At 38.0% G+C, this 11,331-nt stretch overlaps 1 protein-coding gene across 2 annotated transcripts; it reads right to left on the reverse strand.

The window, feature by feature from the left end:
• LOC105165229 lies at positions 457–10,675 on the reverse strand. 2 transcript variants are annotated; one of them, XM_011084174.2, is made up of 27 exons: positions 10,448–10,675; positions 10,163–10,334; positions 9,907–10,031; positions 8,795–8,917; positions 8,509–8,652; positions 7,686–8,344; positions 7,477–7,598; positions 7,290–7,381; positions 6,954–7,167; positions 6,801–6,864; positions 5,743–5,891; positions 5,581–5,651; positions 5,304–5,477; positions 5,140–5,211; positions 4,634–4,735; positions 4,462–4,551; positions 3,918–3,993; positions 3,735–3,831; positions 3,527–3,596; positions 3,257–3,436; positions 3,029–3,151; positions 2,851–2,934; positions 2,584–2,768; positions 2,330–2,468; positions 2,165–2,224; positions 1,830–1,934; positions 457–1,325 (listed from the first exon to the last, which is right to left on the reverse strand). In XM_011084174.2, exons 1-27 carry the CDS (start codon positions 10,532–10,534, stop codon positions 1,212–1,214), a joined length of 3,693 nt encoding a protein of 1,230 aa, XP_011082476.1. In that variant the 5' UTR covers positions 10,535–10,675; the 3' UTR covers positions 457–1,211. The 2 variants fall into 2 exon arrangements, with proteins under 2 accessions (XP_011082476.1, XP_020550190.1); XM_020694531.1 differs by lacking the exon at positions 8,795–8,917.

Genomic DNA, 11,331 nt, shown 5'->3' on the forward strand with positions numbered 1-11,331 from the left:
ACCATCAAAGAAGTGCACCAAGTTGCTAGCAAAATTAAAACTACCACTAGCACAGATGGAAATGAACAAATGTGAGATAATTATCTGACGCTGCAAAAGATTATAATACTCTTACCAACTAGGACGTGAACAACTTTTGGCTGATAAAGCCACTTCAATCCAGTAAAACGCAATGATAAACCAAAAACTTGTCTGACATAAAAAATTTCCAATCTTCAAAAGAGTAGGTCCGCCCAAGCAAAGACAAATTTACAATACCAGAAATCTCAATAGAAATTGATAGATTGCAACACAGGTAAGGGGTCAAAAGGCAGCTATTCCGATACTATTGAAAAGTCCAATAAGAACATTAAGGCAATCAATTACTACGAAATAAGAAAATCATGTCTTCATCTCATCATGGTATATAGTTGCAAACGAGTGTGTATATATATATAATATCTAAAGATTGGGGTGTGTGGTAAGCAACTACATGGAGAGAAAAAGCTGTCTAAACAAGGGTATATGAATATAAAGGAGAAATCTAAATATCCATTGATTATGTTAAAAGGAAAGCCTCTACATCTCTCTATATACACATTAAACTCGAAGCCACACAGATGCTGCAATAAGTTAATAGTACAATATACCAAAAAAAAAGAGACGAAAAAGAGGGGAGCCCCTCAGATTAAGCCAATCATACCACACCTACTTTTTCCTTGGGCAAATTTGTTGGAGGATTCCACCCACCCACCCTTATCTCATACCACCACCAAAAGGGTACAGAAAACAACCAGAAGGGGAAGGTAAGGAGAAAATTTCTATCTCATACCACCACCAAAAGGGTACAGACAACAAACAAAAGGGGAAGAAGAAAATTTCTAAATGCTATCAATGGGACTGATCTTTACCAATTCCATATTTCACCTACTCAACTTTTCCACATGGACACAGAGATTGGCAGAGAAACAATTAGAATAAATCCAACCTGAATATACAGACAAGAAAGACCTGATGAAGCAAAAAATTAGTAGGATAAGCTTGATAGACACTTTTATCTGGTGGTGACAAAATACCCATGAGAACTAAAATGATACAGGAGTGCCAGGTTCAGAAAAGAGGTTTTCAAGTGAGAGGAACCTGGAATTGGATTTCCACGGTCACAGGGCCCACCATCTCAGATAAGAAATAACCGCCTAAACATCAAACACTATACAGCTCCTGCATCTCCTCTACATGAAGTAGCTAAGTGATTTCTTCTTTCTTGATCCACCTTCCCCATACAGTTCATTCCACTGGAGAAGCTCATTCATGTTTTGTGATTCTGATGATACACTTGCACATACCTATATTTTCATCAGAAATACAATTTCAGGACCGTCAATTCTCTCAAGGATGAAATTAGTTCAACGTGATACGTGTATTCCAAGACATGTTTCACACTTAAATGCATGATAGAGACCATATGGCCATGAGACCTCAGGGGACAATAACGGTATCCATTACATGCACAAACGAACGCAGAAGCATTTCACCAGTACACTATAAAGAGGCTCGTTGAACACTAAAAAAGAATTCCGGTCCTTTTTTTTGAGTAAAATCTACACAAAATAACATTAAAAGAAACAGAAAATTACATCTTTGATATAACACAATTTTACTGAAGAAATATAAGTCATTATTAGCAGGCAAGAAAAGGCTAAAACGAATTTAATATGAGCAATAGGTTTGCAAGTTCCATTTCGGGTTGCTCTTTCTTCTGCTAATATTTTCAACTTTGGACCACTAAACACCACCATCTGTGTGCTTCTCTTTATTTTTCCATATACTCTCATTGGAAGTATATATACCTGTTCATGTGCATATCTGAAGTCATCCATAGTCAGGGGACGAACATCTGCACTGCTATGTAATGCAGGCAACGGTCTGTTCTCAGCCAGTGCCAAGGCCTTCTCCTAGAATGATGCATGTTAGTGCTATTAGTTTAGCAAGGATATGAAAATAAAAAGGGAACACAAAATCCAGTAGCTAAAGATCAAAACATCAACAGTGAGCAAACAAGACAAGCAAAAAATTATATAATGTCTAATAAGACGTGTCACTAGACTGCCTTAACAGCAACTGCTTAAAGAAAAGTCTATATGAACCAAGATGGTCAACTGAGATATAATTAAGTAATGCATACCTTCTTCTCCTTCTCCAAAATTTCTCTTATGGGGCAATGTGCAGCTGTCACACACAGATTCTGGGAATGGATGGTTTCCAAATGGAAAAACAATCATCAGGAACATCGAACCAAAAGCAAACTAGTTAACATATAAAATCATAACATGAAAGAATGTGATCAAACCTTTAGATCACTTCCTGAATACCCCTCCGTCAAGCTAGCAACTGCTTCAAGGTCAACATTAGGAGCCAATTCTTCCTTTGCTAATATCACCTTTAATATTTTCTCCCTGTTTCGAGCATCTGGCAAATTGACCATCAGCCTACACCAAATAAATAAATAAAGTGACTAATGAGAATTTCTTTCAGTTAAAAGATAAAAGTCTGTTTTTTGTTGGAGAAACACTACAAAACTATTAATCTAGGCAATGAAAAAACCTCCTGGGAAGCCTCCTGATTACAGCCTCGTCAAGATCAAATGGTCTATTTGTTGCCGCAAGTACTAAAACCCGTTCCTTATCCTTTGTACGCAAACCATCCCAATTCACCATAAATTCATTCTTCATTTTACGCATTGCTTCATGTTCTCCTGGGTTCTCTCGTCTACCTAACATGCTGTCAACCTGTGCCAATAAATATATGAAAATTGAAGGAAGACGAGATTATTGAGAGAAGGGAAAGGAAACCCTTGAAGACTATACTGACCTCATCAACAAAAACAACGCTAGGCGCTATTTTGCTGGCCAAAGTGAAGACTGCTTTCACATACTTCTCTCCTTCACCAAACCACTGAATGCAAACAAATTAGAAATTTAGGTGCTGATAGAAAAGGTGAAAAGGACATAAAAGACTAACAAAATGAAGGGCCAGTAAGAAACTCTACTTTTGAAGTGATGCTTGACATCGATATGTTGATGAAATTTGCCCCAGCTTCAGTTGCAACAGCTTTTGCAAGCATTGTTTTACCAGTACCAGGAGGCCCAAAGAGCAATATTCCTTTACAAGGCTGTCAAAAGTTGACAGTATTAGTGAAAAAGACATGTCTACTGATGACTAATGGACAAAGGAGGACCTCCATGGAACTTCTAATAAGCTTTAACTATTCATTTACTTTTGTAAGCTGTCCTTTGCTGAACAATTCTGGCCTTTGCAGGGGTAGCATCACCAATTCCTTCAAAGTTTCCTTCACATTCTCCAAAGCTCCAATATCATCAAAAGTGACACCAATATCACCAGGTGGTATAACCTCAGCAAGGAGCTTTTTCTCAAACTCATTTTCAGTAACCACGTCCTAAAATTCAAGCTGTCATTCTCCTATACCAGTTATGTGAAACAGCACGGCCAAAAGAAAATCATGAACATTAGAGACTTCAAGTATCACCTTGAGGGATTTCTTCAAACTCTTGTTTTCATTTTGAATGCCCTGTAGAATGTCGAGCCCATATCTCATACTGTAACAAAAAACCAGAAGCAATAATGGTAAGTACCTAAACAAACACAAGCTACTCATTTTCCCGTCCATCTCCAGTCATCTTCTATCCTCCACCTTGCAACAGGGCTAATGGAAAAGAGTTTCAACAACGATTTACCTTTCACTTGAAATAACAAATTTCGACTCTCTGAGTGAAGCTTCAGAGCAATGCATAAAGTGATGACTTAAAGACCAGCCAATTACTTTTTCCGCACCTATCACCATTATAACAAGTATTAAGAAACCTCTTGAAGTACATGACTCCTTATTTAAAGATTTGCGCTGTGTGAGTTTAACTGACTTTCACTAGTCAAAGCTTGGTCTTTAATGCATAATGTTTCCAAATCAGGGCAATCAAGGCCAACCCGGTTTAGAACCTGAAATCCATGCAGAGAAACACAAAATGCTAAGTTAAGAAAGATGACAACCAGCTCACTCAGAGATAGTTACCCATATGGTTAAACAGCTTTCAAGCCAGCAACAGGGAGGTTGGGCATGAATATATGTTATTTACAAATAGCATTATGAACACTTATCACCCTCTAGCACCTCCAGAGAAATAATCAAGTTAAAAATCTGGCCAGAAAAATAAGAAGATATGTATCACGTCTAGCCTGCACTGGAAACTTAGAGACCATCACATAGAAGGGTCATCAATTTCGAGATAACCAAGAAACCCGAAAAAGATTTTCAAGTTTTCTCAGAACACTTTTTACGTTGCTTGTACAAAAAGCAGATGTGTACAAGAACACAGAGTATTTAGCACCATGCCGACATCACAGTGTAGACCAAGCAAACCAGTGAGCATATAATTTATGAAAGGATGATGGACAGATGAGACTCACTACGCGAATGCTGCCAATATTTGATTGTGACTTCATTCTTTCAATATCTCGGTCTAACTGTTGTTTCCAGTCCACAAGCACTGTTTCATCCTGTTGTATTTGAACAACGTTTAAAACTCGGTGTACAACATCATAGAAGCAGCATGACATAGAAACCAAAAATAGTGATTACCTGGGGGATTTGTATCGTCACTTTGTTCGGGAAAAGACGGCTGAGTTGTTTCATTGTTTTTGGAATTTCTTTACTTCTATCATGCAATCTACCAAAATTATCCTAACAAAAGAAAAACCAGAAATTTTGTCACGCTAGAGCCTCCAAGAATGAAGCTATTTCAGATGCAACCATAGTCAAGTTGTCTGCCTGACCGCAAGGGAACAGAGTCTATGAATGCACAAATCTCCACTGTGACAAGCATGTAAGAGGACGATGAAGGAAATGTTACATTCAACTGGCAAGATGGTGTCCCTCTCAAAGCATTCTCACAATCACATTCCATAACCTATTAAATCATTTTGAACTATAATGAATTTCTCAAGTGCAGCCTAATGGGGATGGGGAATGCAAACACATCAAGTATGATATAACTATTTCAAAAGACAAAATTTCAGGAGAACTAGATCAGACGATAACACAAGGAAGAGGAAGAGAAACATCTAAGCCCACTTAATTTAACATACCGGGAAAGCAAGGTCAAGTAATGCGGTTTGGTTGCTTCCAAATTTTGTGAAAAGCAATCCACCAGGATGAGACTGAAGTCAACATATTATATCATCAGTTCTACCAACAAATATATACACGAAGATAGAACCGTAGGTAGTGGAAGTAAACAACCATGACTTACTTTCTCCTTTCGGTTGTCCGTCTGAGTATGTGAAGCTATTACAACAACATTTTCTGGCAAAGTTTCAAGCTTAATTTTGAAGGCAGCATATGCCTCTGGATTCCCAACCATGGATTTCTCTATGTCTTTCAGGAACAAAATTAATGGACTACTTTTACTTTCAACGGAAGCAACCTACAAAATTACGCATTTGTAAACACACATTGACAAAAACATTGCAATTTCAGGAGAAATCATATGTTTTTATCTATATGTAAAACTAAAATATGAAGTTTACCTCAAAGAGCTCATTAATGGCAAGCTTGTCAATGTCATCACCACTGGAGTTATCAAGACGTAGTAAGTCAGCTGCACAGAAAGATAACAGTCACCACAGGGCTAACCATACACGATTAAGGCATAAAACAAGAGGACAGAAGTCAGACAAGTAAAAATTTACCAGCACAAAAGAAACCATGATCTTCTTCACAAAGGCCCCCCAGATCATTTCCCTCTGGAATTGTTCTGTCAAATCTAACCCCAATTTTAGAAGAGCCGTTTTCTTCAAAAGCAAGAACCACCTTGCCTCTATAACCATAGGTTGGACCCCTGCAAAATAATTTATTGTTATCCTACATACAAATAGAAAGTGACATCACAAATCATGTCAATCATCTAGTATAGCTCATGGGTGAAAGAATAACATCTTCAAAGTCTAGGGACACTAGATATAAGCAATTTATGTCAAAAATCTTCTTGTTGAATTTTGTATAATAGAGGGGGTTAGAGGCAAATTGGGTTTAACCAAAAATTTGCTTATAATTTTCAGTTGCCCAACATTATATTTAGAAGCATATCAACATTTAGTTCCTGCAAATCTTTCCCCTCTTCTGGTGAAGCACCAATTACATATTCAAGTTCTCTATAAGATAAGGTATAAAGGCATCAAAAGAGGTAAGATGGAGTACATGGAAGCATCCATTTCTAAAAGCTGTTCCAAAGTTACAGCAGACAAGCTCAAAGACACATGGATCAAGTGCCCTTGCAACAAGAAAGAGAATAGGGGACTTCTGGCTGTGTGTGCACACATCCAATGAAAAACTTTCTAGCCCCAAATGGGGGCATTGGGGCTATAGTACGACTGAAACTAATACTTCTAGATACTGGAGGAGCCTGCTGTTAATTCTAACAATCACAGAGATACCAGTCCCATGGACACCCATGATAATGTGTTGTGGAGGAAAACAACTATCTAGGAAAAAATGTGTAACAGAAGGCAGTGAGTTCTATCTGATGGCTGATAGCAAATATCAAAATCAGTCTGCTGGGACCCCTAGCAAGCTTAAACGTCCCTGTCAATACCAGCATCACTAATACAAGTCGCCCGACTGGACAACGAACGACCGGTGGCACTTTCATGCAGCCGGCAGCAATAGAAGTATACAGCTTGAGTACAAGAAGCAGAGACATTCTCTTAGAGAAAGGAGAAAATCTGTCCAATTGAACTTAAATAATTACCTAATTGGAGCTTGGGAAGGAGAAAATCCTGATGGTAAAGAACCCACATATTTTACTCTGTCTCCTGCCAATACAAAAAAGCAAATCAGTTAACAGAATATGTCCTCAACCAAAAAAAAACAAATGGCTAGTAGACAGCTTCGTGTACAATACCTTTTCTGAAAGTATAGCTTTTCGATGAAGCAGTAGATGCTTCCTGTTTAGGCTGAGCCTGAGTACTTATAGCAGAACCCCCAGTAATATCAGCCTCCACACTTGAGGCTGGTTTCCTAAGGTGTAGTGCAGCACTAGTTCTCTTTCCGAAAACACTCGCTCTCTCGGGTTTTGGATTCTCTTTGACAGAATCAACCTCCTTTGTCATTGGTCCCTAAACAATTTTTGAGTCATTAAGTTAATCAAAAGTACTAATTTTACATGAGAAACAGTAGAACAACTTGAACAAGGAAAGACAAATATTAACATTTGGAAACAGCTAAGCTAGACACTTACACCAGGCAATAGAACAGTATCAACTATAAGGAGCCTCGCACCAAAATATTTAGCAAGAGCCTTGGTCAATGTTTCCTGATATATTTCAGAACCTATGAAGAAAAGAAGTAATGTCTCAAGATCAGGAAGGAAAAGTATGGAACAAATACTTGTATAATTACTAAAATAAAACGTGGAACTACATTACCTGCGGGGCCTGACAACAAAATTCTTGGACACACTGTAGGGAGATCTGAAGTAAACTTTACAAATTTATTACATTTCAAATGTATGTATGTCGAAGCAATAAGAACATTCTTGGTGGTCTCACTGTCAGGAAAAATACGGAATTGTTAGCGATGATGATGAAAGAACAGAGTGAGAGTAGGATGCCTTTAATACACTCGAAAAATTTACCTTAGATAATAGGGAAAATTTTCGAATGAAACATCAATATTTTTGCAATCTATTACTCCTTGTCGTAAACCATCTTTAAATTCTTGACGTCTTGACGACACTGAAATGGGGGGATCACAACCCTTGCACTGATCTCTAACTCCCCGATGCTCATCAAGAATTCTTGATAAGCTGCCAGTTATATCAAAATCAGGAGCTGTTGGGCCTAAGAAATGCAAAACTGGTCTCAAGTCATTGTTTTCCCCTACAATCTTCCCAATCTCAGCATCAATATTCAAGTTGTCACTCGCCAAACCAGGAGATGGACCACCAGTCTTCTCAACTACTGATGCAGAAGCAACATCGTTATGGACAGAAGTATCCTTCATTTCAGTATCAACAACACAATTGTCTGGCACTTCACAAGTAGTAGGCACAGATGGTATTTCAGAAGCTTGTTGTACATCTTCCCCACTCCGAGATGATGGAGGAAGAAGAGATAACTCATTACTGAGATGTGATAGCGAGGCCAGAGTTGATGCAACAGCAACAGTAGAAGGATCCCCAGTTCTTGCCTCAATATGTAATCCTTTTATGGGTCCACCATGAGCTTCTAATATGCTGACTGAAGGAGGCATATCCGTCGCTGATTCACCACTGTTGGTGAGTTGTTGGAAAATCTAATAGTATGTCAAGGAAATATGAAGGTGTCTAATAAAGTAGGAAGAGATATACTTATCCACATTTAGCAGATTAGGATACACTCAATCCCTCTAAGGTTATGATCAAGGGAACTAGTGGAAAGAGAGCAAAGAAAAAATAAATTGTTCTGATCGTAGGATACATAAGCATGTTTACCAGACGAGCTAAAGACCACCTCATCACCTCCATTTAGAGGAATAGTGGAATCTTTGGGGTAAACCTTGCCATTAACTTGAACAGCACCCTTTTTCCCAGTGATTTCAAGCACAGTAACCGAGTCCCCTCCCTAGTAAATAATCAAGAACGAAAACAATGATACAAACAGGTGGAAACCAGCAAACACCGGGAAGGAAGCGCCACTGCCTTTAACATGGCGGTGATTCAAACTCACAACTAAAGATTTACGAGCAAAAGAAAATCAAATATACCTCAGTCTCCATGAGCTTCAGACTACACAAAGATTTACTAACTGTAGGATCTCCCACCCACAAGTCACATTGGCGGCCTTGACCAACAGTGAAAGTAGGACGATGCATAACAACATGCGGATTCTGAGAGGGAACATTGCACCGATAAGGTGAAGACTGAAACTGCTGGTGAATAGTGAAATACAAAGGCCATTGAAGCTCCACAACCAAATACACATATCTCGGTAATGAGACATGTTGTAAATGTGATGCAGACCTTTCTCTGCCCTTTACCCACACTCACAAAATACACACAAAGTTTCATGTAACACATGAATGCGTGTGCATAAACAATTCAAGTAATGACACAACAATGAATACTCATAAGAAATCCTGCAGCTACCCCACTCAACTATCACCATTTGCCTTCAATATGTAGGATACACATCATCTTAATGGAGTTAAAAAGGATTAGCAAGACCACAGTGTTTGATTTTTTTATGTTCTCACCAAACCCAGACTTTTTAGGATAGCATGTTGGCAAATGCAAAGCATATCATTTGTTAAGGTGGAGCAAATTCTTCAATGACCAAGCAGTTCAAATAGAGAGACAGATTGACGGACAGTATTTCCACATCTTAACAGTGATTTTTGCCTGCAGATATTAATCCTAAATATATATAGCTCCTTAGTTCTATGATGCAACAGAAAGAAAGCCCAAGTTCCCCCATTTCTTTAAACTATTCAAGAAATAGAATAGGCTTTCATATTTCATATTTCGCAGAAAGAGTCCATAGCAAAGCCTTCTAAAGTTACTCAACTTTCTTGGAATTTCTACTTTGGGATTTTTCACCACTCAAAAGTCAGGTTCCGACATAATTCCGCATAAAATTTAGCAAATAGAAATAAACATGACAAGAGGAAAATTCCAGTTAGAGTGTCTGACAAATTAAAATTCAATAATCACTGCAAATCTCAATATGTGGAGAACTTGCAACCATACCTGTAATTCTACCATGAATACTGTTTAAAATATAATTAGAATGAGGCTGTATATATTTTCTTCTTGTTTCTAAAACTTTTATTCATAAACAAGATCAAAGAATACAACTGAGTACAGAGTGTGAACCCACCTGTGAACACTGGGAAAGGAGTTTCCCCCATGCAATCCCAGTATCAGATTTCAGTTGCCGTTTCTTCCCGCGATTCACTGATGGCCCACTCGACTTCCCTTTCTCCGCATCTATTACGGTGTCATCTGCATCCACCAAACAAATAAAATTTCAATAATTCACAAAAAAACACCAAAAGAACCAAAATTCTATAAAGCCAAAGCACATGCAGAGCACAAGATCACAGCTAGAGTCATCGGGAAAACCAAAACCTCACCTTCAACCGCCGGCTCCGGCGATTTCTCCGCCGTCAAATCATCCGACTGCTTTACGACGCCGCTGATGGCCAGATCAGCCGATCCAGCCTCCAATTCTTTCGGCACAGCCGCGTCTACCACTTCTTCGGATGCCGGCGAATCGTTCGTAGATGAAGAAGACGCCTCCGCCGCCTGCATGCACAGAAAAACCCCGAAATTCAGAACCACCACAAAACACCAAAAATGAAAGGAACAGTCACAAGAAAAATCAAGAAAATAAAAAAAGTTGAAAAGAAAACCCCAACCTTCGATCGCTTTCCGCTAGGCAGAGGAGATGAAGGAGAAGACAGGGGGCGCTTAGAGGAAGACGAGCTCCGCCGCGTTTCAACCATGTTGTCTGATCTAATAATCCTAGAAAAAGAAAAGCAAAAAACTTGTGATTTTGAAATCAAAATCAAGAAATCCACCAAAACGGAAATATAGTATATATAACTGGAGAGAGAGAGAGAACAAGAAGAAGAAACGATGGATAGAGAGAGAGAGGAAATGAAGAGTGAGAAAACAAAAGAAAAGGTGAATGATTGCGGGAGATCGATTATATACATACCAACTGCTTTGGCTTTTTGCACATCATTTTCCCTTTATTTTCTCTTTTTTGGTTTTTGGTTGGAGTTAATGACTAATGAATCGGCGAGGAGGGTAGAACAGGACTCACTCCCGATGCGCTTCGCCTGAATCCAACACTTGCCACAGTGTAAGGTGCCACCTCCAAATTTCAATCAATTTCATAGTATTTGGATTTATATTTTTAATCGTTTTATTTTGGTGTTTCGGAAATACAGAGAAAAAATAAAGATAAATAAGTATGTGTTGAAAATAAATGGTATATTTGGAGTTGTGTTTTGAGGCATTTAAAATATTTTAAAATAAATAGTATAGTTTTGACATTGGGATTTGAAAGACAAATATTACTATCCATTATCAAATCGTATTTATTTTATATATAAATATTATGTTAATATTGTATTTTTTGGAGACAAAAGACATTATTCATTGCAAACCATGTCTCGTTTATATTATACATAAGTGTATATATATTATATATAGAAAGTGAAAAATAAAAATACATACAAATAAGGTGTAAAAATTATAAAAATAAATATTGGGTGTGGTTTATCTTGTATCGAAA

Source organism: Sesamum indicum, linkage group LG6 (genome assembly GCF_000512975.1).
Source record: "Sesamum indicum cultivar Zhongzhi No. 13 linkage group LG6, S_indicum_v1.0, whole genome shotgun sequence".
NCBI classification, from domain to species: domain Eukaryota; kingdom Viridiplantae; phylum Streptophyta; class Magnoliopsida; order Lamiales; family Pedaliaceae; genus Sesamum; species Sesamum indicum.

Coding starts and splice junctions, on each gene's coding strand:
- LOC105165229 (XM_011084174.2), bottom strand. CDS start 10,534: ATGGTTGAAACGCGGCGGAGCTCGTCTTCCTCTAAGCGCCCCCTGTCT. Junction 8,345..8,508: donor CGTCTGGTAAACATGCTTAT/GTATCCTACGAT, acceptor ACATACTATTAG/ATTTTCCAACAACTCACCAA. Junction 3,597..3,734: donor TTTGTTATTTCAAGTGAAAG/GTAAATCGTTGT, acceptor TTTTTGTTACAG/TATGAGATATGGGCTCGACA.